This window comes from Penicillium hordei (assembly GCF_028827395.1).
Source record: "Penicillium hordei strain IBT 12815 chromosome Unknown utg000006l_segment0_segment0, whole genome shotgun sequence".
Taxonomy (NCBI): domain Eukaryota; kingdom Fungi; phylum Ascomycota; class Eurotiomycetes; order Eurotiales; family Aspergillaceae; genus Penicillium; species Penicillium hordei.
In genome coordinates this window covers 761,283-785,070 of record NW_026623147.1, presented here as the reverse complement: position 1 = coordinate 785,070, position 23,788 = coordinate 761,283, and the positions used below count along the sequence as shown (strand labels likewise).

The following is a 23,788-nucleotide window of genomic DNA, read 5'->3' as shown; positions in this document are numbered from 1 at the left end:
GGGGTACTGTTCAACATTCCACGAATACAAATGATTATTGAGTTCTTCAGGCAAGTCTAGTCTAACTTATTTTATCAGAAGCTTGCTACTCCACAAATCTCCACTGCAGGGGTGTCGGCTTCCAAGGTGTATAGGTCAGTCCACCAACTACTTCGGTTGTATACTCGTTAAGCTATTGTAATATCACGCACTACAGCAAACGGAACGCTCTGCGAAGGCGAAATTGACCTATTATCCATTTTGATTGCTTACGCTCTTTTATTTGTCCAAATTTGGGGTGATGATGCAGGGTTTATAGTGGATCAGGACTAGACGTATAAATGCACTTCAATACACTAGTTCATAAGCGGAAGATATCCCCGAGGCCCGAAATTGCAGGCATACTCTACCAAGCCCTCATACCACACCCCCTCGCCCGAACCCAAACGTCCACAATCTTAGAAGTTTCGCTGTCTTGATCCGAATCGACAACAAAATACCACCCATAAAAGGCACCGGTAACGCAAGCATGATTAGGGTGCACCTTAACCACTTGTCCAATTCGCAGAGGAATCTTCGCCTGCCACTCACTCTCCCAAGTCACAACCGCATGTTCCTGGCTTATCCTCTCAACAACCAATCTCTCCGATGAAGCTTTACCCAATCCATCCAGTTGCCAAGAAGAAACAACCCCCCACCCCGAGTAACTCGGACATGGCTCTCGACCCAAAGCAAGCGTCCCCGCAGCCAAAAGCGCCTCAGGCTTCTCACGCTCACCGTCGTTATAGACACTGCACACTTCGGCGAGCACCGAGATGGCAATTTCATCCTCCAAAACTCCAGAATCAGCACTAGCATTTGTGGAGAACTGCTGCATATCCAGGATGGGATAGACGCCAGCATGCAGCTCGACAGTTGTCTCGCGAAGCAAAGCCTTCAGCTCCTGCGCCTCCGCACAGAAAGAGTCCTCACGCAGCAAGTTCTGGGACGAGACTACCTGCGGGGTCGCACCAACACTGATGATCAATTCCCTTTTGGGCAATATATGCAAATTTCTCTCCAAGGCATCTTTGCATCCGCGGATCTCACTGATCAAATGGCCCATCGCTTGCTCGGGGGTTGTCCCGTTATAACTCAGACTGCTGTGTGAATACAATCCGAGGAGCCTTGCCCCGCCTGTTTCCTCCGCGGAGACAAGTTTCTCGAGTAACCCGTTCTTGTTGAGGGATACGGGCGGTAAGCCGGCGCGGTGGTAGCCCGTGTCGACCTTGACAAAGACACAGGCTGGATGTCCGGCCAGAGAAGATAGTTTCTCCAGGTAGGGGAGTTGATCTAAGTGGTCGATCATCACAGTGATGCTGTTCTCGCCTAGCTCGCGGGCTGCCTTGGCTAGTAGTGGAACCTGTGATGGGACGAGGGGGATGCCGTAGAGAATGTTAATTTTGCAGCCTTTTTGTTTCAGATCCTGTAGTAGAGGGATCATCATCTCGATCTCTAGGACTGTGGAGGCTATGAAATTGGCCTCGGTGCTGTCGCCGATTTGGAGCTTGGCGATTTCGGGTGTCTGATGTTCATAAGCTGAGTGTAATTACGTGGAGTATCCGAGGCCTCTTACCTTGTGAGACTTGACATGAACCCTAAATCCGACATCGAGCTTTTTGACTGTGCGTAGCATTGTCTCGCAGTGTCGTCGGATGATTGCTACGTCAAGGACCGCGGCTGGTTTAGGTACATCGCTGATGTCTTTGCCGATGTAGAACTTCTGCAGATCTTCTTGAGATGGGGTTAGGGAAGTCATTTTATAATATGTAGCCGGTTACTGGGAAGTGTGAGATAGAAGTTGGATATTTGTATTCTCCCCTCATTCTGAATAGGAAATGTGGGGCGGAGGATGTCAAGTCCGGCTTCGCCATCCATTTCAAGTCGTTGGATACTTTCAATCCATCACGGGTATTAGAAGTATCCAATATATGATCTTCGGTACGAGTGGTCTCTCTAATATCAGCCGCAAGTAGCATGCCTGCTTATGCATCCCGCGACTCATTGTTTGAGGTCCCAAAGGTCTTGTTCCTAACCAATTCATTAGGAAGCTCCAACCAAGATACATCGAGCCAAGATTGACCACTGTTGTCATTTTCCTACCGGTCTGAGTCTTCTGCGTCTAGAATATAACCATTAGAGACAAAGGCTCTAATGTCAATCCGGTGGACTGGAAAGATGATACCTGATGTTCGCACAATAAAAGACCGTGCCGTGGCCACAGGTCGAACTCTATGACGAACAGATCTAGTGACCTTCCCGTTATAGGCTGGAAGATGGACGGTGAGGAAGTCTGAATTGCGTCGGTGGAGGCCATTGTAAGTTCAGTATCGGTGAGGATGTTGTGAAAGTCAAAGGGAGTTAAACTAGAGAAACGACAAACGAGATTAGCAAGCAGGTGAAGCTTGGATTGGGGGGGGCAGTCAAATCAAACGATGAGAACTATGGGCGTCACCTTGTGAGTTGTCGCTGTGAGATTGTGCGTTTGAGAGTCACGTTTGACATGTTTGATGGAGCATATTGAATAGCCAAGGAAAAGAAACTGCATTCATCAACCCCTGATTTGCATTTCACCAGTTCGAAGTAGCTAGATATCCCCTTGAAATTTCTCTTTGTCCTGAGCACCCATTCAGAGTCCTCGGGCTCCCTATCCCTGGCACGGCACCGGTGCAAGATCCGTTATGCTGCTCTTCATCTCCCCGATCTGTCAACTGAAAGTCTTCCTACGTCGTATGCTGGCATCATTGGAAAGAAATCTCCGTCCTGCAACAATGTCTTCGCCGTCCATTCAGTCCCACTTGTTGCAGTTTGAAGCTGCATCTCTTTATATTTAGTTCCTTTGAAGTCATGGAGAGGGGTGTCTTGACCTAGTTAGGGAAGCTGTAAGATTTCACAGGTGTAGTTGAAGAAGTTGAGTGATGGCTGAATGATGTTGCTTGATGTTTTGGGGATCGATGGTATTTATATCCACCAGGATGCAGTTTCCAGTACACGACCCAATAATAGAAGTTCTAATTGGAAGGTGGTAGACAGCTACAGCACATATTGTAGCACATGTATACTGGGCATAACGCACCATGTCAAATCTTATACATAGGAAGGTCGATTTCACAAATTAAGCCTTTTTCGGCCGTGTATCCGTGAAACAAACTCAGGTGTCCAAAATATGTGTAAACAAAACATCTGAGAAGACTACTAAAAAGTCTAAAGAAGCAATAAACCCCAATCTCATGTAAATCGAGACCTTTTTAACAATTTATCATTTTCAAACACATTTCGCCAACGCCTAGAAAGCTAGGAGAGTTCGCCTTCATAGATCCGCATCACGGATTCCGGCTTGTGGGTCAGGAGAGACGGGGGAAAAGCTTGGCTAGACTTGTAGGAAATGATCTGAGCTAGATACTCGAGCTACGTAATACACATAATTCGGGGTTCCATTTGTGCAAAGTCTTCCGAGTTGAACATCAGAGGACCTATAATATCCCATATACAGTGTACCAATCAACTCATACTCAGATAGGCTATACCGCGATGCCGATGACAGCCGAACAGCGAGAAACTCTCTATATATAGTAAAGCTAAGTTATGAATAGATTAATGAAAGGAAACATTAATCAGAGGTATTTAAAAAGAGCCCCTTCCCTCAAACCTTCATATCCCCAGAGCTATAGCGAATCATTACAGAAGGTGTCCGGGGAATCATTTGTCCCGCCGCAATCACAAGGGACCAGAATACATTTCTCGCAGAAGTTGCTCAACGGAACTTCGGCTGATCATCATCCTCCTTCCCAAAATCTGATCATCGTATAGAATCGTGAGCTAACACATAGACCTTGCGTCGACAACATTCCAGAGCATGCATATTCGGAGCTTTCCAGTATGCCACTTGCCCCATACGGAAATGTATTGCGGATCACAGGGGTCGGCGGGACTTTTATTTTTTACGGTGTTGCTGTCATGAGTCTATCCCTTCCTTTGATTGTATCATGAGATGGCTACAGACCCACCGAAGATGTGTGTGGATGGGTCAATATTGCGCGGTGAGGTTCATCCCCACACTTGTAACTTGGGATAAAGCTGGGTAGCTTTCTTTTGTTTCTCCACCAGACGATCAATGATCTACAATCTGCAGAGTGTGTTTATTCACGGCTGTATTGTAGTGGTTCCAATTCCAGGGCTCATCATTGGATGCCGTCTGCGAGCTGCTCGGTTGGTGCCTTGATTGCTAAGGAATGCGTATGTATCCAGTCTCCCCTCGGGTTGTTACACCGTCTCATTGAGTAGACAGGGTGATGTCAGGTCAGTATTCAACGGCCTAGCAATGGTGCACTGGCCCCGTGTGCGTTTCCCCTTATATCTATCATACCATAGTTCACCCCCTCGGTTATGTTTTATACGGACGGCTCATTTCCCTCACATTTTGTGGCTGTTGTATAGCCGTGGATTTACGAAATCCAATATATACGCTGGACTCCTCGGCATTTATTTGTTCACTAGTGGATTCGGGTTGAAAGCTACTGTTCACGAACAGCTTAATCCGACATAATCCACTCACACGTCCTTCGAGATATCCGAGAATGAAGCCCGACGATGTCGAAAAAGCCCACAGCTCGCCTGCTCTTGGGAGTCCGAGCCAGTTTCACCTCGACAAAAGCGCTTCCAACAGCTCCTCCTCCGACTCGGACCTCGCAAAGCCTGACCCCGTGCCAGAATCAAGATGGTCACGATGGGCTGCAAGCTTGAGAAATGTGGAGAGCCGTGGCGTCGAGCCCATTCCTATCGAAGCTCGAGAACCAATAACATCTTCGACTATACTACATATGCTGCTAATGTGGTTTAGCATGACATTGGCTACAAATAACATCGTTGTTGGATCAATGGGTACACTCGTACTAGGCCTTAGCTTCAGGGATGCGGCCCTCTGTGCTGTATTTGGGTGTTTAGCCGGCAATTGCACTGTTGGTTTTATAAGTATATGGGGACCGAAAAGCGGAAACCGAACTTTGGTATGTTGATATCGAAGTATCGTTTTTTTCCTGCACGGGGAGAAGAAGGCGCTATTAACAGAATGAACGGATGCTCATGAATTTGATAGATCGTGGCCCGATATTTCATGGGCTATTATCCTAGCAAATTTTGCATTATCCTGAACCTCTTCACCAATATCGGATATAGCATGGTAAACAGCGTCGTGGGTGGCCAGATCTTGTCCGTGGTCTCTGGTGGCCATCTTTCCGTGATAGTGGGCATTATAATTGTCGCCGTTTCCAGCTTGGTTATGGCTCTGTTTGGGATGAAACTTTTCCAATTATATGAACGGTAAGGATTAACAGCCCAGAATACCTGAAATGCATATTCTAATTAATAACAGAGTTGCCTGGTTACCACAGCTGCTGGTGATATGCGTTATGGTGGGCTCAGCAGGTCCTCATTTCGACTTCAACATCCAGAAACCAATGTCGACAGAACACTTCATCGCCAAAGTAATAACCTTCCTCTCCCTGGCATTGTCTATTCCCCTCGCCTGGGCCCCGCTCGCCGCCGATTACTATGTGTATATCCCGCCGCAAATGAAGAGCTACCGGACATTCCTGGTCACAGTCTTCGCTGCCACTTGTGCCATGTCAATTGTTCTTCTTATGGGCGTTGGTCTTGGAACCGTGATCGCCAGCTCGGCACATCTCGCGGCCAAGTATGGCAGCAGCCCAGGGGGCGTACTGATGACAGCATATGACGGTCTCGGAGGGTTCGGGAAATTCTGTGCTGTTATCAACGTCCTCGCGTTGGTTGCCAATAACACTCCCGGGGCGTACTCAATGGGAATGAACTTCCAGATGATTGGCGGGGTGTTTGGGAAGGTTCCCCGACCGGTCTTCACGACTCTCGCTACGGTTATCTATGCCGCATGTGCGATGGGAGGCCGGGACCGGCTGTACGAGATCTTCAAGTCTTTCCTGCCTCTGATCGGATACTGGGTTATGATGTTTGTCGTGATTGTCTTCGAAGAAGATATGGTCTTCCGTCGGAGAAGAGGCTATGACTGGTCTCAGTGGAACTGTCGCGACAAATTGCCTTTGGGGATCGCAGCGGGAGTTGCTTTCCTTATTGGCTGGGCTGGTGCAATTGTTGGCATGGTAAGCCTTTCATTCTCACAAACTAGATTGATCGCATCTCGCTAATCCTTGGATTTAGTCTCAATCGTATTATATCGGCCCCATCGCACAGATGGCTGGCGAAGCTGATCTGGGTCTCTGGTTGGGTGCGGGCTTCACTGCGATGTTTTTCCCACCGCTACGCGCATTGGAGCTCAGATTCATTGGTCGTTAGTGGTTTGTCACTCTTTTTACACGTTGGCATAATGATCCGCCAGGAAGTGTGGAGGCAGAACATTTTATATCCCCTCAACATAAACCAAATAGTGTATAGCGATATGGGAACTGTAAAGACCCGATGTGATAGATGTGATAGTGTCAGGCTGGACCTATAATCAAAATAATTTCAATGGAATTTGTTTAAATAATGTGAGCTGTAACAGAAATTCCAGACCTGTGGCCCGTTGGCTTAAGAATACCCGCTATAGTGCTTACGAGGCGTGATCGCATGCACGTGCATCTCGCACAACCGAGAACGCCATGGGCACTTTCTCAGTTGTAAAATGTAGCTTTGGGATTATAGGGGTGTGATAATACTCTGACTTGAGGCCCCTCTTCGCATATAATAGTCGGATAGCCCGAGAATGTGAAATGTTCATTCTCATCTCCAGTTCCCCGAGGCTCGGTATTTCGGTTACCCCGCGTTTGAAATAATCCAATTATATTTGACAGAAATCTGGCGTATAAACAATGTGGTATATGACCAAATATATGACTCTATTTCCACAATCTGAACGATGATGATGACTAAACGTAATAGATGGTAACTATGTCTTCTCCAAGTCACATGATGCTTGTATAAACCTTTGAATGTAATCATCATCATAATTCTTAGTATTTGACAATATTGTCTAGATTAGATGAAGCGAACCTTGGAAACCTAATGAACATACTCCAAGGGTCAATGGAGATATGCGAGGTGTTATGTACAGGTTGCACAGGCACAATTGACAGTTCATAAACCTTGTGGGGTCACCACATTCATTCTTATTTAAATTTCGTGGAATCCCCAGTTGAGGTTCCATCCCCACATTTATCGCGTCAATATGAAGTACACCGACACCTGGGCTTCACCCCTACCTGCAGGGGGCATAACAACCCAACTACTCCCCTACGCCGTAGGCCTCCTCGTCGTCTGGCCAGTAGTAACAACAACCCTACGATTCCAGCGTCTACGCAAGCTCCACAAGCAATATGCCTACCCAACACGGGAGTCGATGTCCAAAATGACCGACGAAGAAGCCTTCCAGATCCAAAAACAAGTCGCGCAGCTCGAGTTCCCACTTATGTTCGTCAAGAGCTTGCAATTCGCCTTATTCCGGGTATGAAACAACACAAACCACAAACAATCGGGCCATACCCTTCCGATCTATACATAGATTTTCTAACTGAAAAAAAAGACATACGGCATCCCTTCAATATCCCACCTTCTCGCAAAAACAAGCCAATTCTCCAACCCGGAAACTTCCCTAAAGCGGTACACAGATACCAGCGTCCTTGTCCAAGAAATGATCGGCAACAACCCGACTTCCGCACGCGCATACCTTGGTCTTGCCCGGACGCGCTACTTACACAGCGAGTACAGGGCCTCCGGCAAGATCCTCGATGACGATATGCTCTTTACGCTGGCGCTGTTTGCGCTCCAGCCGATTCGGTTCATCAATCGCTATGAGTGGCGCCAGCTGAGTGATCTGGAGCGCTGTGCCATCGGGACTTTCTGGAAGAGTGTGGGTGATGGGCTTGAGATTAGCTATGAGAAGCTGCCATCTGGTAAGACCGGGTTCCAGGATGGGATTCAGTGGCTCGAGGAGATCGGTGCTTGGAGCGAGGAGTATGAGACGAAGTTCATGGTGCCTGATGCTAAGAATCGTGAGACGGCGGATCAGACGACTGCTGTGCTGGTTTATATGCTGCCTAAGATGTTGCATCCGGTTGGGTTGCAGGTTGTTTCGTTTATGATGGATGACAGGCTCAGGAAGGCGATGTAGTAAGTTGCAACGCTATATGGATGGACTAATCACCAATGCACTGTCTAACCTCTTACTAAACAGCTACGAGCCCCCCTCCGCATTCTGCGCAACGCTCTTATCAGCTATCCTCACAGCCCGCAAGCTATTTCTCCGTTACCTATCTCCGCCACGGCCGGACTTCCTGCGCTACGCCTCGTTCACCGAGGAGCCGGATGAAAACGACCGCTTCTTCCTCACCCAGTGGGAGGCAGCGCCGTATTATGTCAAGCCCACGTTTTGGAACCGCTGGGGTCCGATGGCATGGCTGACTCGAGCTCTAGGACGGCCGGTGCCTGGTGATGAGGGGGATAAGTATTATCCCAATGGATATAGTGTGGCGGATGTTGGACCGAAGTATTTTGAGGGGAAGGGAAGGAAGCAGTTAGATGAGACTTTGTCGGAGTTGAAGGGATATCGGACTGGGAAATGTCCTTTTCATTGAGGGGTAGAAAGGCAATGGATTGCCTGTGGGGAGATGCGAGTACCGATCAATAGTTGTAGGGTTATATAATGCAACGGGGAAGGTATCATCTTGTCTACGTGAGATTGTTATAACCTAGGCATGTGAAGTTATAAAGTTAAGGGTACTAGCCCATATGAAGCCGTTGTACCACCAACCTTGACATTCAATACTACAATAACACAACTTAAAGGCCATGAAAAATGAATTTGTCATTTTCTTTTCCACTATGTGCTATTCTGGAGGGGCGGAACAAATCACCCAAGCCGAGCAGAAAAATCGACAAAAAAAGGGTGTAAATTAGGAGCGCTCAAACAAATTGGTTCGGGGCTTGCGCCCACAAGCCGGTCCGAATGGTAGAGAATGTAGGCTTGACAAGGGTATTACTTTGAACAAATCTCAAAGAAGATTTATTTAAACCTCCTCATCAACAATGTCCTCAGCGAGGCTAAAAATAGGGAGAAAATTCATTAGTCGACGTATTCGAAAATCGGGTGGTGTGGGGAATCCTTACTACTCCTCCTCGCCCTCGGAGACGGAGGCCTCCTGGTACTGCTGGTACTCGGAGACAAGATCGTTCATGTTGCTCTCAGCCTCAGTGAACTCCATCTCGTCCATACCCTCACCAGTGTACCAGTGCAAGAAAGCCTTGCGACGGAACATGGCAGTGAACTGGTCGCCGACACGCTTGAAGAGCTCCTGGATGGAGGTGGAGTTACCAACGAAGGTGGAAGACATCTTGAGGCCACGGGGGGGAACGGAGCACAGAGCGGTCTGGACGTTGTTGGGGATCCACTCAACGAAGTAGCTCTGGTTCTTGCTCTGGATGTTGCGCATCTGGTCCTCAACCTCCTTCATGGAGATCTTACCGCGGAACAAAGCGGAGCAAGTGAGGTAACGGCCGTTACGGAAGTCGGAAGCAGCCATCATGTTCTTGGGGTCGAACATCTGCTGGGTCAACTCAGGGACGCTGACCTGGCGGTAAGATTGGCCGCCGCGACTGGTCAGGGGAGCGAAGCCGACCATGAAGAAGTGCAGACGAGGGAAGGGAACCATGTTGACGGCGAGCTTGCGGAGATCGGAGTTGAGCTGACCGGGGAAACGGAGGGAGGTGGTCACACCGGACATGACGGCGGAGACGAGGTGGTTCAGGTCACCGTAGGAGGGCTGGGAGAGCTTGAGGGTACGCATGCAGATATCGTAGAGAGCCTAGGATTGTCAGTGATCTTCATGTCAATCTTTTCCTCACGCGTTTCATACCTCGTTATCGATACAGAAGGTCTCGTCGGAGTGCTCAACAAGCTGGTGGACGGAGAGGGTGGCGTTGTAAGGCTCAACAACGGTGTCGGAGACCTTGGGGGAGGGGACGACGGAGAAGGTGGCCATCATACGGTCGGGGAACTCCTCACGAATCTTGGAGATCAAAAGTGTACCCATACCGGCACCGGTACCACCACCCAGGGAGTGGGTGATCTGGAAACCCTGGAGGCAGTCACAGCCCTCGGCCTCACGGCGGACGACATCGAGAACCTGGTCAACAAGCTCGGCACCCTCAGTGTAGTGACCCTTAGCCCAGTTGTTACCAGCACCGGACTGACCGAAGACGAAGTTGTCGGGGCGGAAAAGCTTGCCGAAGGGACCGGAGCGGACAGCGTCCATGGTACCGGGCTCCAAATCGACGAGAACGGCACGGGGAACGTACTTGTCACCGCTGGCCTAGATTATGAGAAGCATCCGATCAGATGATGCACGATTATTCGGTTTCCAGTCGTTGGACTCACATGGTTGAAGTAGACGTTCATACGCTCGAGCTGGAGGTCGGAGGTACCATTGTACCTAGCAAGATATCAGACGTGTGATCCACCGGAAACCCCCATCACAGTTAAAACTTACTGTCCATCGCCATCGAGACCGTGCTCGCCAGAGATGGTTTGCCTGTAATCCAGTTAGCAACCTGTCAATTGATACCCAACGCGGGAAAAAAAAAAGCTCAGCACTTACCAGAAAGCGGCACCAATTTGGTTACCCTATAAGCCAATTCCAATTTAGTCCCACGAATCGAACAACGTTTCCAGGAATTTTGCATGTCGAACTTACACACTGGCCGGTTTGGAGGTGAACCTAGATCATGTTAGCAAAAGATCTGTTGAGAGTGGGGTCATGGCTCAGGGGCCGTATGAAAACAAAAGACGCGTCTGGAGGGGATAACGTACAATCTCACGCATTTTGAAGGAATTAGAAAAGAGATGGACGAAAAAAAGGAGAACCGGTGACAAGTCAGGGAGGATGGGGAAGAAGAGAAAGCAAGAAGGCCAGTTGAGCGGTGTGTGTGGGATCAACAAGTCAACAACTGAACTTCAGGGGGGGAGGCCCGATTGGGTATAGCCGCATCACGGGACTCGGGGAGGTGCGAACCACATTTTGCGTTTCTTTGGGGCGCGTGATATGGTACGATATACTATATACCTACTATAACGTTATAACTACAACTACAACTACGTAAAAGAATATTGTTTCAATCGTTCAATTCGAAAAATTTGGACTAATCGTACATATTGGGTATTCGTTCAATTAGGCGCCGCTTTCCATTCATATGGTAGTACTCACTTGCCCTAGAATAGCTCTCGTCAGTTAGAATTCGTTCAGTCAGGCATCGCTTTCTATTCACTTAGAAGTACTCACTTGCCCTTCAGTGGCTCTCATCGTATGAAATTCGTTCAGTGGTACATATTCCCCACCGTTTTGGGGTATGTGGTTTTAGTGGGTTGTTCTCGCCGTTTTCGATCGCTTGACGTGGGGTCTCGGCGTTTTCTATTCAGTTGGACTAGTTCTTGCCAGTTTCCTGGCTCTTGCCTGCCTCCTCGTTGGCGGTCCTGTCCTTGTCGGTCTTGTCATTGGAGGTTTCCTGGTTCTTGTCTGTCTTCTGATTTGCGCCGCTTTCCAGCCAATCTCCGAACCGCTCAAGGCGCTCGTTCTCCTCATCGTCTGCATCCAGAGGGTCCGCCATTTTGCCTCCTGCGTCTCGTCGGGGGTGGTACTTGTTGAACTTCTCATCTCCATCCCAGATGTAAGCAAGAACAGTATTGCCACCGAAGTAGCGCCCGTTCATGATCTAAAAGATGGTCAGTAGTTGCCATCACGTTGATTCGAACTGAAAGGCTTGCCTGAACACAGCGACGTGCGTCGGCGGTTGACACAAATCGAACAGTAACAACACCATCAGCTTCTCCGTCCCAGACCACGACTTTGGCCACGTCACCAATCTTAGAGCACTCGCTGCGAATGTCATCTTGAATCTCAATACTGACGAGGGGATCTTCCTGTAATTACACGTCAGCCGCTTGTCCATACTTGTCCAAGGCAGAGTAAGTCAAACCTCCAGTTCCTTCAGTGTAAACATATGTTTCAGGATCACATGTCGTGTGGCCTCCTCGGCAGCCTTTATCGCCTGTAAGGTCTGCTCGGCCTCGTCATCACCCCAGTCGGAAAGTTTCCTATCACAGCAAAGTCAGCATCAAACACTTTGCCGCCATGATCAACAAACACACTTATTTAATCGCTCCGCGCGCTCCTTGAGCTTCTTCTTTTCTTTCGCGGTCATGGTAACCTTTGGCTCCACATCCTTTTCACGCTTGAACGAAAAATCGGCCGCTTGAACACGCATCGGTCCAGCTGGGTTGTGGGGACCCAGTCGGAAGTCCGTCTCGTCGAGACAGTCAATCGCGAGCTTGACTGACTCCGGTCTGAAGTACACAACCAAAGCCTCGCCATTGAAGTTGCCATTTTCGTCCGTGTACATTTTAATTCGAGGCTTTCCAGTGTCCAGCTCCTCCGCGAGGATTCCGTACTTCGAAAACAGGTCTTGAATCTCAGACAGCTCGGCGTCACCGGGAATCTTGGTAACCCACACAGCGGTGTTCACACGAGGTTTCTTGACCTTGGGTTCGTCGGTCTAAATTGCAAAAGAAGAGAAGACAGTCAATTACCAATGTCAGCAAGCTGCCACAAACGACTGGAACACTTACCTCATCATGCGAGCTCTTTCGCTTCTTACGGTCGCGCGGATGAACGGTTTCAGTTTCACCGTCGTCAGAGCCGTACCCCTGCTGCTTGCGGATGAGCGCCTCGTCGATCTAAAGTCGTAAGTCAGGTTAGCACCGGAGATTGTCGGCCTGCATGGTGGACAGCCCATCGCAAAGCGTCAGGGTGCGAATACGTTTATTACATACCGTTTCAATCCATCTCTTCAGGATACTGTTGAACAAGAACTCGCGACCGTCGCTTGTCTCGAGTAGGAAGCTGTTGTCCAGTCTCGAGAACGAGATGCGCGGATCGCTATCAAACTCCGCCACGTCGGTCGGGAAGTCCATGTTTATGAGTACAACCGTCGGCCAGACTATCTGAAAGATGAATCAGATGAATTAAAGACAGAAGACGTGTGTGAAGTGTTGTGAAGAAGGTGGGACGGGTTGCGATGATTGGGAAACACAGCTCCCGCGCGGTGAACTCTCGGCGGCTGCGTTCCGGGGTGGATCCGCTGCATTCTCCAGTTCCAATGGTGTCGAATACTATGCTGACATACAGTGACTGTTCATACGTTTTAAACACCTTTAACCCCACCCACATACCGCCTTCCTTTATTGCCTATACCTATATAACATGAACTGGCGGACCTCATTTACCTCGAGCTCATGTCGCGTTATGGATGGTTTGATATATTCTCATAAGACGACGTTTAACGTTGTGTAAAATCATTGAACTCCAGGGATTTGACCGGCAGAATATTATAATCTAAGTGATGTCCACGGGTGGGCCTGAGGTGTTAAAACGTATGAACAGTCACTGTACACTTTCACGGTTTGCCTACGCTCTATCAATTTAGGTTTCTCCCAGGATGGTTTCATAAAATTCGAATTGGGTATCTGAAAATATGCTATCGAAGTGAAAATTGGAGTCTCTGGAGACCATCCCAAATACCTACAGTTTCATACTATACATGTAGATATTCAAGACACTCTGCCATCGCCAACAAAAAGAAAGAATAATTAACATGAAAGAAAAAAGAAAGGCGTTTGCCGAATATTAAATATTAAAGAAAGGACAGCTGTCAGATCAAGTTGGATCTAAGCCTTGGTGTCAATGACCTCGCCCACGGGTGTAGCAGTGCGCTTAGAGCCGGTCTCCGAGCTTTCCACGCCGTTGACAATATCACGGGTGACCTCAACGTAATCATACTAGTGAATAAAATGTTAGAAAATGTCTCTTTGGCAGGCTCGGGAACAATAAAGCTTACAGCAAACTCGCCGATTTCGGCGTCATCAATACCCATGATCTCATCTTCCTCGGGCGCGCGCAAGCTAAGACCGGGAATGAGGTTCATAAGGAAGAGAATAATACAAGTTCCGAAGAAGGCATACGCCATTCCAGAGACCGAGTCGGCAAGCTGGTATCCCAGCTGGATATAGTTCTTGTTGATCCAGCCGCCATCGATCTCGGTAACGCCATCCAGGTGCGCAATGTAATCACTATAAATGCAAGTTAGTTTACGATCGGGCAAGCGCAATATTATCAACAAGTGGGTTCACTTACGCAGCGAAAAGACCGGTCAGGAGGTTTCCAACAATACCACCGATACCGTGCACGGCAAAGATATCGAGAGCGTCATCAACACCAAGGAGGAACTTGAGCTTAGTTGCATAGTTGCATGCAATAGCACCGACGACACCGAAGATGAAAGCAGCCCAGGGAGTGACAAATCCAGAGCCAGGGGTAATGGCAACGAGACCAGCAATGACACCAGAGCAGAAGCCAACAGTGGACCACTTGCGCTCCAGTCGGTAGTCCATCAAGCACCAGGTTACACCTCCAACGGAGGCAGCAAGGTTAGTGACAACGGCAGCCATAACGGCACGAAGGTTGGCAGCAAGAGCAGAGCCAGCGTTGAATCCGAACCAGCCGACCCAGAGGAACACAGTGCCGATGACAACGTGGGTTACATTGTGAGGGCGATAGTTGAGCTCGTGGGTGCCGTGGCCGCGACGCTTACCCAGCATCAAGGAGTAGGCGAGAGCAGCAGACCCAGATGCAATGTGGACGGGAGTACCACCTGCGAAGTCGAGACCTCCGAGCTGGAATACCCAACCAGACGAGTTCCATGTCCAGCAAGCGATAGGGTCGTAGATAATAGTAGACCAGATGAACATGAAGACAATGCAAGGGAGCATGCGACCACGCTCAGCAACGGCGCCGACGGCAAGAGCAACACTAATTGGGAATAAAATGTTAGTTGATGTTTCTAGATGATCTTCATCGACATGATCGAGGCATGATGATAATGACTCACGTAATAGCGGCGAACATTCCCTGGAAGATAGCGAACAGAAGATCGGGAACCTTGGCACTTCCCACGGATGGCGCACCCAGAACACCTTTGAAGCCGAAGTTATCGAGGTTACCGATATACTTGCCGGCTGAGTGGGAGAAGGCCAACGAATACCCCCAGAAGAACCACTGGAATGAAACCACGCCGACCGACATGATCGAAAGCCATATCAATGAGAGTGCTGACTTTCGGCGAGCTAGACCGGAGTAGAAGAATCTATAATCAAGTAATTAGCCAGAGCGGTTGAGTGTTTAAGAAAGGGTCATTATGGTCATACCCAACTCCAGGAATCATGAGCAGCACTAGGGCTGTCGACATGACGATCCATGCGATATCACCAGACTGTTAACACTGTTAGCTATCAAGCTCCTCGATTGACCCCTATTAAAGTACACAACATACACTGTAGAAAATGTTCAAGTCATCATGAAGCGAGTCACCACCAGTTGCGATGGTGCCATTGTAGGCAACCGGGTATTCAGCCATGATAAGACCTAGGGTAGGCCAATGGTATTGCAAGTGTGATACGTAGTTGAAAGTACAGCCGCAATGGAATGATACAGGAGATATCCCAAAGCTTTGTGATAGGCGATGAAGAGAAAGAAGTAGGAAATACTTCCATGCACCGGGCTGTGAAAGGAGAGAGAAGTGATATGTCTACGGAGTTGTCTGCAAGGACAAACCCTTGTAATTTAAATAACTGCCACAGTCCCAGACAACCAAACAATGCTCCACTGTCAGACGCTAGAAGGCTAACAGACCATCGATCTTAGTTCCGATAGTGGGAGCTGGTCATTCTGATTTCTGATATGATTCATCTGGCCTGACCGATAGCAGTTAGCCAAGCCCGCCCCCATTTCAGCCTTTCCGGGTGCATGGCGGATATGGCATATACTCCATAGACCCAGGCCGGGGAATTACGGGTCCTTGCGTTTGCATACTTCAGCCATATTCGAATGTTTTATAGGTATCTGCTCTTAGAACTATGTTTAAACTGCTGCGTGACTACGTACTCCGTATTGTTTGCTCTACATCTGTACATTTTCCCTTAAGAAGGATCTAATAGGACCTTGTGTGCATCTCAAGCCCTATGCATTGACCCTCGATAAGCAGGGGGAACGCAAGTACAACTTATTCTATACATTGTATTAAAGTGATAAACAGATTGGGTCATTTCAGTGACAGAAGAGAATCATAGGAAATAATAGGAATCGAAATTGGACGGGTGCTCAACGACTGGCTGTAGATATGAAATTGAAACCAGCCAATCACAGGCATTTGCTTATCATTTCTTCGTGCGAGTAGTTTTCTGTCGCTTAATTGTTTAATATCTCCAAGTACAATGTTTTATTGATCCATGGAAAGCTGTCCCGACGCCTTGGATATAGTATTTTCAATGTTAATTATTGATTGCCGTATGCAATGTGAAGTTGTTCACCAAAAGGACGTTTGATCTCTTATCATCTAGGCTCAATCCAGTGTTGCGCCAACCAATCACAATGTAATTTCCCTTATCTGCGTACTACTAGTAATTTTTACATCGAATACATTTAACAATGCGAGGGGCTGTTTCGATGTTGTCGAACTCTTTTCTATTATCCATAATCTCTGATGACACAATGTGGAAGAGGTCGGAGATTAGGGATGGAAAGTATTACTATACGCAATAGTGTGCAGGTTTACGTATCTTTGCATAGAAAGCCATCTGCACATACCTGTTCAACATTCATACTTCTACCCCTGACATATTATTCTCTCCGCATCATCTCTTAATGGTTTCCCCAATTCTCTGGGTATATCACACCCGATTCCACACGACTATGCAGAATGCAGAACCTTGGAACGCATGGGGCGGGAAAACTGCATAAACCCTTTGCCACGCTGTATACAAGCTAGGGGGACTAGAAAGTACGTTAAGTCAAGATAAGCACCCAGTCTTCCATTGGTAGGAAGTATAGAGGCTGATTCGGAATCCCGACTTGGACCTTGGCAAACTCTCGCCCCCATAATTCAAGAAACTCTACTTAGCACCAAAGCCTTGTAGGTCTGTGAATATATATGCAAAGCCCTTGTACTATTGAATTTTTCACTTTGATACTCTTCAATAACAACATTAGAGGCTTGGCCATCCTATGTATATACAAAGTAAGTCCGGGCATTATAGGTCAGGCTAGGCATGCTCTATGCTTTACTCCGTAGATCGAATGACTTGTCTCTAGTACAAGCCAGGAAAGTGGATATGTAGTGCCTTCAATACTTCTTGAATTATTAGTCTGTGCAGATTTCCATAGAACCCCAGCAAAGTGTCAAGGATCCTTGATTATTCTCGAATCCACTGATCTACTCACTGATCGACAGGGTTGGATCTATGATGTACCTGCATCGATCTATGTACGGAGTAATCCGTATTTAAATGTCATGTTACTCTAGTCAGGGGTAAGATTTCAAATAGATGTAGGGAGTACTCGCTCAATCGTTGAAAGTACTAGCATGAACAGTCATGTCACATGCTCATTTCGCTAGTTTCATGGGTTGATCTCATAACACAGATGGCTTTACCGTGAAAGTAGCAACCTCTTGTCTCAATAGCCACATACATGAGTGCATCACATGCTCTCTTTTCCTCTTCCAGTACGGAGTAGAGTCTCAGCACAATCCAAATATATATGCCCTACTTCAAACGATCATATGACAAACTGTTATGTCAAAATTTGTCTACTGTGGTGCCACAACTAGTTACCGCTCAAGAGTACGAATGGTTAGATAAAGCAATACTTACTTAGTCATTCTCAGAAGGACATTGGTTTTTTAGTTATCTGAAGGGTCATACGGAGTGTACTTTCTTTCGTTGCTTTTATTAATCTAATTAAATTGCCCTTAATTTCAATATCTCACCTACCAACCACTGTTTCAAAGAAAGTATACACACCTTTCCCATCTGAATTCCACTTAAATTTGTTCTTACCATCTCTTACAACTTGCTTTGTCTTGTTAACTAATGACTTTAGGTATACTAAGTTCTATTCACCTTTGTCTATTTTGTCAATTTCAGCCCCCGTTCACACGTCAGAGGAGACTATGTAGTGTAAGAAAGTCTCTTAGAATGTAAATTTTCGGACTAGAAGATACAACATAGAAGATCTACTGAACATATGTCCAATAATACACGAACATCATGACAAGCCCCGGTGAAGTTAAAGACTACCTAAGGGTTTCGGAGTATGTTTTATAGAAAATATCTTTACCAATTTGAAGCATAAATCCCAACGGTGCAGAAAGAGATGTTAATAGGACTGATAGAACTTATTTAGTAGCCTTGACTTACGTATTGCATGCACTTTTTTACAATCTTATCTTGAATATAAGAGCCATAAAAAAAAGCAAATATCCGTGAAACTTTTACATGGAGGATGTTGCTATATCACACGAATATGTGCAATGGAGCAGCTGACTTTCAAGATTGGACGCGTGTACTCCATACCAGGGTTTGGACATAATATAAATGCACGATCAAGATTGATGCCACGTAGTGGCCGAAAATTAGAACAGGAAAGATTCCCAGTAGATAGATCAGACAGGAATGGGTGGGGACATGGGCCATCCGATTAGCCACAATACACCGCCACAGTATCCGCCTCCTATCACCTTGGTCTGCACTTAGACGTGCTCTCCCGGACCATCGCACGGTATAATCATTATGCAGCACCCGGGAATTCCTAGTCCTGATTCGGATGGCTCAGGCTCTTCTGATGAATTCCCACAATACCCTGTGAGGGCCAACTCCTCATTTGGAGAGACAGTCGACGACCAGATCCAAACACCTGCAAGCACCATCACATCTTCCCCTCCGACACTTCCACCCAGCCTGACCTCATGGTCTAATACACCGACTGCACGACCACGTGGAATTAGTATCGGTGCTACCACTCTCATTGACAAGCCCGATGGACTTCCTATGGCTAGCGACTTGCGACCTCAGCGCCCGTCCGCCCCGGTACGAACGCCGTCGAATACGTATGCCCCACAGCGGCGCCCACCACAATATATTAGTCTTCAGGAAGACCGCCAGCGATCGTCATCAGCCAAACGAGGAAACCGACGCGATCCAAACGCACAATACCGTGCGCAAGAGAAAGCCTACGTCCAACGGATTCGAGCGAACCCACAAGCCTGGTATCACCATTCCAAAGACGCGCAACCCAACATTATGATAGAAGGTGATGGCGACTTGGAGGAACCTTCTCCTTCTTCCGAAGTGCTATTTGAAGATGATTCTTACGACCCTGATACCCAACTTTTCCTCCCGGACGATAACCTACCAAGTACCGAAGAACTGAAGCATCCGAAGAACCAGGAGCGGCTTGAGTGGCATTCGATGCTAGCGTCCGTCTTGAAAGGAGATGTAGTGAAACAAGAAAAACAACGACTCATCGGATCTGCGGAATCAAAACGGTCGGCGGCCCAGAGCTATGCACTCTGGATCGGAGTTCGAGCAAGGACGTGCGGCCGGAGTATTCCTCTCCAGCGAAAGTTGATCGAGAACGCACGGTCACGGTTGGGTCCCATTATCGAGGATATCATCGGGTTCCAGATTAAAGGCGAGACTGAGATCGGGAAACCGCCAAAACAACAAGTCGATGATATTGTGGAGAAGGTCGAACGATGCGAGATTCTTTATTCTTCGCACAAGGAAATGGAAGTTGCAAACCCCCGTGTTGCCTCGGAGGAATTCACCTCTAGTCGCGCGGCCATCTTTGCGTGGCACAACATTACAGCTCTTATCAACACCGAGTTGGCTATACTACAAAGCTGGGTTGGGAACGAGGCTCTTGATTTCAGCCAGCCGAGGGTCAAGTCTGCCAAGGACGATCTTTCAGATGGCTCGTCCTTCCTTGATCGCATCATGAAAGAAGATGGCTTGAAGACGCTCCAGGACAAGGACGGCATGCTCCTTCGCATTCTCGTCGTCATTCAAAAAGCGAAGAGTACTCTGATCGAGAACTCGGAAGCATTTGCCGCGCGACACTTGCCGCCATATATCGAAGAATTACTAACTTTGATTAACTTTCCCTCTCGGTTGATCCAGGAAATAATTCGAGTCCGTCTGTCCTATGCCAAGAACATGAAAGACCCAGCGCAGCAAGCCCCCATTTTGATTGACCAGATGATTTCCCAATTCCAAATCCTGATGAAAGTGGCGGTCGATATTAAGTTCCGCTACCTCGATGTCTCGAGGCCAGAACCCGGCTGGGATTTGCCGCCGTGTGTCGATGAGAACTTTGACAACTCGGTCTTGGATGCTATGAAATACTATTTTCGGCTCCTCAACTGGAAGCTGAATGCCAACAAGAACACTTTCAAGGAGGCCGAAATTTTGGAACAGGAATGGGGATTCTCCTATGATATTGGTTGCCGGCTTGACGGTGGAGACATTGAGGTGGCCGAACAATTTAGGTAAGGTTCCTGTGCCTTGCACCATTATCAAGGCTAACAAGAACAATAGCGCCCTCACTGCCAGATCACTACAGCGTCTCATGATTCATTTTGAACGTGAGCTCGTCCCGAGACCCAAGGAAACTGTACAGGATATGGACAAACGATACAAGAGCATTTTGGATTCAACGCGCATTCGTCAACGCAAACTCTATCGCTTCTCCAAGTTTCTGTGCCAGTTGTTCGAGAATGCTACCGAATACAACATCACGACTGATGTCGCTTATGATTTCTTTGAGGCACTTCTAATTTCCGACCATTTCCTCGTTACCTCTACCACATCCGTTGGGCAGAAAGGTGTTTATCTGGTTGCGCATCATGCATTATGGAACCGCCCCGCCGATATTCAGGGTATCTTATCTACCTCATTCAAAGAAGATGATCCAACCCAGGATGTCCATGTTCCCTATGTCCTAGCCATCCGGCCCGAAAAGCCCCTTGCTTGGGCAGGAAAGGAAATGCAAATGGAGTTTTTGGAACATCCGACGGATGTACGGCTGGGCAAGCTACGTATCGTTGTTGGAGGCATGCAAGAACGACTTCAGAATGCACGTCTGGAGCTTGCACGACTCACGGGCATCCAGCTTGATATGGTCATTGAACAACGTGCAAACCTCGGGCGTGTAAACGTTGAGTTGAACAAGATCAAGAAGATCTCTTTCAAACTGTCCATGACCATTATGGATAGTGTTGCTATCATCAAAGATCAGCTGCATGAGAGAAACTGGGAGAACAATGATTTGATACAGGCCTGCTATGCATTCGCAACAGAGTTTGGCAAACGGTCCTCCAACTATGTCGACGCTAACAGGCGTGCTATGAACAGTGCCCGGCTGGTGGAGTTGTCTCTTGACTGGGTCGCGTTCATCTGTGATGAGTGTGACGCTGCGGACCGAAAAACCTTCAAGTGGGCTGTGGCAGCCCTTGAGTTTGCGATGGCGATCACATCCAGTCGACATCTTCTATCTATGGATCAAGAACAGTTCAGTGATTTCAGATTGAAAGTGGCAGGGTGCATGTCCCTTCTCATTTCCCATTTCGATATTATGGGTGCGCGGTCTTCCCTTGCGGCGAAGAACGAAAAACGCATGGAAGAACGCAATGGAGCCCGACAGATTGGCGCTGGCCGGATCACCAGCGACGAGGAAGCATCAAAACTCGTCCGCGAGACATGGTACGCGCGTATTATAGAAATTGAAGATAGGAGAATCGAGGAAGATGCGAAACGCCAGGCTCTAGGAAAGGTGCTAGAAGGATCTGATGAGGCTGATCGGTCACTCACCGTGCTATCGTCATCGGCTACCAATGTTACTCTGCGTTGGCAGCAAGGCCAATTCATCGGTGGTGGTACCTTTGGGTCTGTTTATGTGGCTATCAACTTGGACAGCAACTATTTGATGGCTGTCAAAGAAATTCGCCTACAAGACCCCCAGCTCATTCCCAAGATCGCCCAGCAGATTCGAGACGAAATGGGCGTGCTTGAAGTGCTCGATCATCCGAACATTGTCTCCTATCACGGTATCGAGGTGCACCGTGACAAGGTTTACATCTTCATGGAGTACTGCTCAGGTGGCTCGCTCGCTAGCTTACTAGAGCACGGGCGTATCGAGGACGAAACGGTCATCATGGTTTATGCTCTTCAACTCCTAGAGGGTCTAGCGTATCTCCATGAAGCCCATATCGTGCACCGTGACATCAAACCTGAGAATATCCTGCTTGATCACAATGGTGTTATCAAGTACGTTGATTTCGGTGCAGCCAAAATCATTGCCCGTTCGGGCCGCACAGTTGCCCCAATGGACAACCCTCAAGGAGCCGGTTTCAAGGAGCCCGCCAAAGATCCCACGAACCAGCGCAAAAACCAGAAAACCACCACAGGAACTCCGATGTACATGTCACCCGAAGTTATCCGTGGCGACGCTGCAAATCTAGACAACCGCCAAGGCGCTGTGGATATCTGGTCTCTGGGCTGCGTGGTTCTAGAAATGGCAACTGGGCGCCGGCCATGGTCCACTCTTGACAACGAGTGGGCAATTATGTACAACATCGCCCAAGGCAAACAGCCCGCGCTTCCATCTCGCGATCAACTCAGTGACCAGGGCATCGACTTCGTGCGCCGCTGTTTCGAATGCGATCCCGCTCGCCGCGCCACTGCCGCCGAGCTTCTACAGCACGAATGGATCATTTCCATTCGTCAACAAGTTGTCTTAGAGTCCCCTACTCCTACTAGCGACTACAGCAGCGGTTCCAACTCAAGCTCTCGTCAAAACTCGGCATATATGTGATTTCCCCTTTCTTGCGCCATTTCTCCCTTCCTAGTCTCCATTTCTATTATGTCGCATGTCGCCCTTTTTACGTGGACGACATTTGACTTTGATTATCGTGGAACTTAAAAGCGTCTTTTCTACCCCAAACTCGCTCGATCTCGCCATCCTCGATTGACATCGCATGTGATACCCCATCTCGCCTCGTTTTCTTGCTCTAACGTATTTTGCTCACCAAAGCCATACCATAACGCCATTTCATGTTACTGCGTCGTCTCTTCATTTATGTCCTTGAACTCATATCAACACGTTTATTTTGTCTCGTTTGACGCGTGGGTTTCTATATCTGGCGCGGGGATCTTTCGGAATTCCTCACTATGGCCCTCGGACGTAAACGAATCGGGGCCAAGTCTGTTCTATTATTTTTCTTGTTGTATGGTTCATTTCTGGCACATATATATAGGGTATAATTGAATTTATGCATTGAATTTATGCATTGTTCTGAATCCACATATTTCGCTTAGTTATATCGCTATATCTCGGGGTCGGATCATTATCTCTAACTGAGTATGGATATGCCTACATACCTGCGATCCTCACAAGCTACTCATCTCACTAGTTTCTGCTAGCACTATAATATCTAACCCCTGCAACGTACAGAGACGGTGTTTAAACAGTCGGATGATCGACAGGAAGGATTCCCACTGGAAAAGCCACCCGAATCTTTCCGTCATCCGATCGGCGCCTGCATGATCACGTTGTGTAATTGGTTTACGGTGGATCTTGCGTTCCATAATTAGGCTTCAATCGGTGTTTGTGAACTCACTCCAGTCCCTAGGGGTGGCCGCTGCTTTCTGCGCTGTGCTCTATTGTGTAAATGGGCCAGCGAAGGAGCAATACAGCAAAATATCAATATAGCCCTAGAGCCTTCGAACATATATGCGATTACCAAGAACACGTAGTGAAAATTTTCAATAACTGGCTGGTCAGTCAACAGCCGAGATGGGAGA

At 47.9% G+C, this 23,788-nt stretch overlaps 7 protein-coding genes across 7 annotated transcripts; 3 read left to right on the top strand and 4 right to left on the bottom strand.

Moving 5' to 3' along the window:
• Positions 1-385: 385 nt before the first annotated feature.
• On the bottom strand, positions 386-1,777 carry N7537_010974 (uncharacterized protein; the record flags this gene model as incomplete). The annotated part of the gene is made up of 2 exons (XM_056902028.1): positions 386-1,543; positions 1,595-1,777. 2 exons carry the CDS (start codon positions 1,775-1,777, stop codon positions 386-388), a joined length of 1,341 nt encoding a protein of 446 aa, XP_056747315.1.
• Positions 1,778-4,595: 2,818 nt separating this feature from the next.
• N7537_010973 (purine-cytosine permease family protein) lies at positions 4,596-6,345 on the top strand (the record flags this gene model as incomplete). The annotated part of the gene is made up of 4 exons (XM_056902027.1): positions 4,596-5,024; positions 5,114-5,337; positions 5,390-6,152; positions 6,211-6,345. 4 exons carry the CDS (start codon positions 4,596-4,598, stop codon positions 6,343-6,345), a joined length of 1,551 nt encoding a protein of 516 aa, XP_056747314.1.
• An 871-nt stretch (positions 6,346-7,216) lies between these two features.
• Positions 7,217-8,621, top strand: N7537_010972 (uncharacterized protein; the record flags this gene model as incomplete). Its single annotated transcript, XM_056902026.1, has 3 exons — positions 7,217-7,492; positions 7,571-8,157; positions 8,222-8,621. 3 exons carry the CDS (start codon positions 7,217-7,219, stop codon positions 8,619-8,621), a joined length of 1,263 nt encoding a protein of 420 aa, XP_056747313.1.
• Positions 8,622-8,835: 214 nt separating this feature from the next.
• On the bottom strand, positions 8,836-10,875 carry N7537_010971 (tubulin beta chain). The gene is made up of 8 exons (XM_056902025.1): positions 10,853-10,875; positions 10,737-10,760; positions 10,641-10,666; positions 10,533-10,574; positions 10,421-10,475; positions 9,900-10,355; positions 9,154-9,848; positions 8,836-9,087 (listed from the first exon to the last, which is right to left on the bottom strand). Exons 1-8 carry the CDS (start codon positions 10,862-10,864, stop codon positions 9,054-9,056), a joined length of 1,344 nt encoding a protein of 447 aa, XP_056747312.1. The 5' UTR covers positions 10,865-10,875; the 3' UTR covers positions 8,836-9,053.
• Positions 10,876-11,463: 588 nt separating this feature from the next.
• N7537_010970 (U2 snRNP complex subunit CUS2) lies at positions 11,464-13,009 on the bottom strand (the record flags this gene model as incomplete). The annotated part of the gene is made up of 6 exons (XM_056902024.1): positions 11,464-11,751; positions 11,792-11,959; positions 12,016-12,133; positions 12,188-12,591; positions 12,665-12,772; positions 12,869-13,009. 6 exons carry the CDS (start codon positions 13,007-13,009, stop codon positions 11,464-11,466), a joined length of 1,227 nt encoding a protein of 408 aa, XP_056747311.1.
• A 753-nt stretch (positions 13,010-13,762) lies between these two features.
• Positions 13,763-15,507, bottom strand: N7537_010969 (ammonium permease MEP2; the record flags this gene model as incomplete). Its single annotated transcript, XM_056902023.1, has 6 exons — positions 13,763-13,873; positions 13,933-14,164; positions 14,229-14,903; positions 14,983-15,237; positions 15,299-15,363; positions 15,424-15,507. 6 exons carry the CDS (start codon positions 15,505-15,507, stop codon positions 13,763-13,765), a joined length of 1,422 nt encoding a protein of 473 aa, XP_056747310.1.
• A 3,211-nt stretch (positions 15,508-18,718) lies between these two features.
• sskB (uncharacterized protein) lies at positions 18,719-22,799 on the top strand (the record flags this gene model as incomplete). The annotated part of the gene is made up of 2 exons (XM_056902022.1): positions 18,719-20,475; positions 20,525-22,799. The coding sequence occupies 2 exons, from the start codon at positions 18,719-18,721 to the stop codon at positions 22,797-22,799; spliced, it is 4,032 nt and encodes a 1,343-aa protein (XP_056747309.1).
• Between the last annotated feature and the right edge of the window lie 989 nt (positions 22,800-23,788).

What these genes read in the sequence shown, in the direction of transcription:
- N7537_010971 (XM_056902025.1), bottom strand. An exon ending in TGAACGTCTACTTCAACCAT is followed by an intron (nt 10,356 to 10,420) that starts GTGAGTCCAACG and finishes CTCATAATCTAG; the next exon opens with GCCAGCGGTGACAAGTACGT. An exon ending in CCTTCTGTATCGATAACGAG is followed by an intron (nt 9,849 to 9,899) that starts GTATGAAACGCG and finishes TGACAATCCTAG; the next exon opens with GCTCTCTACGATATCTGCAT.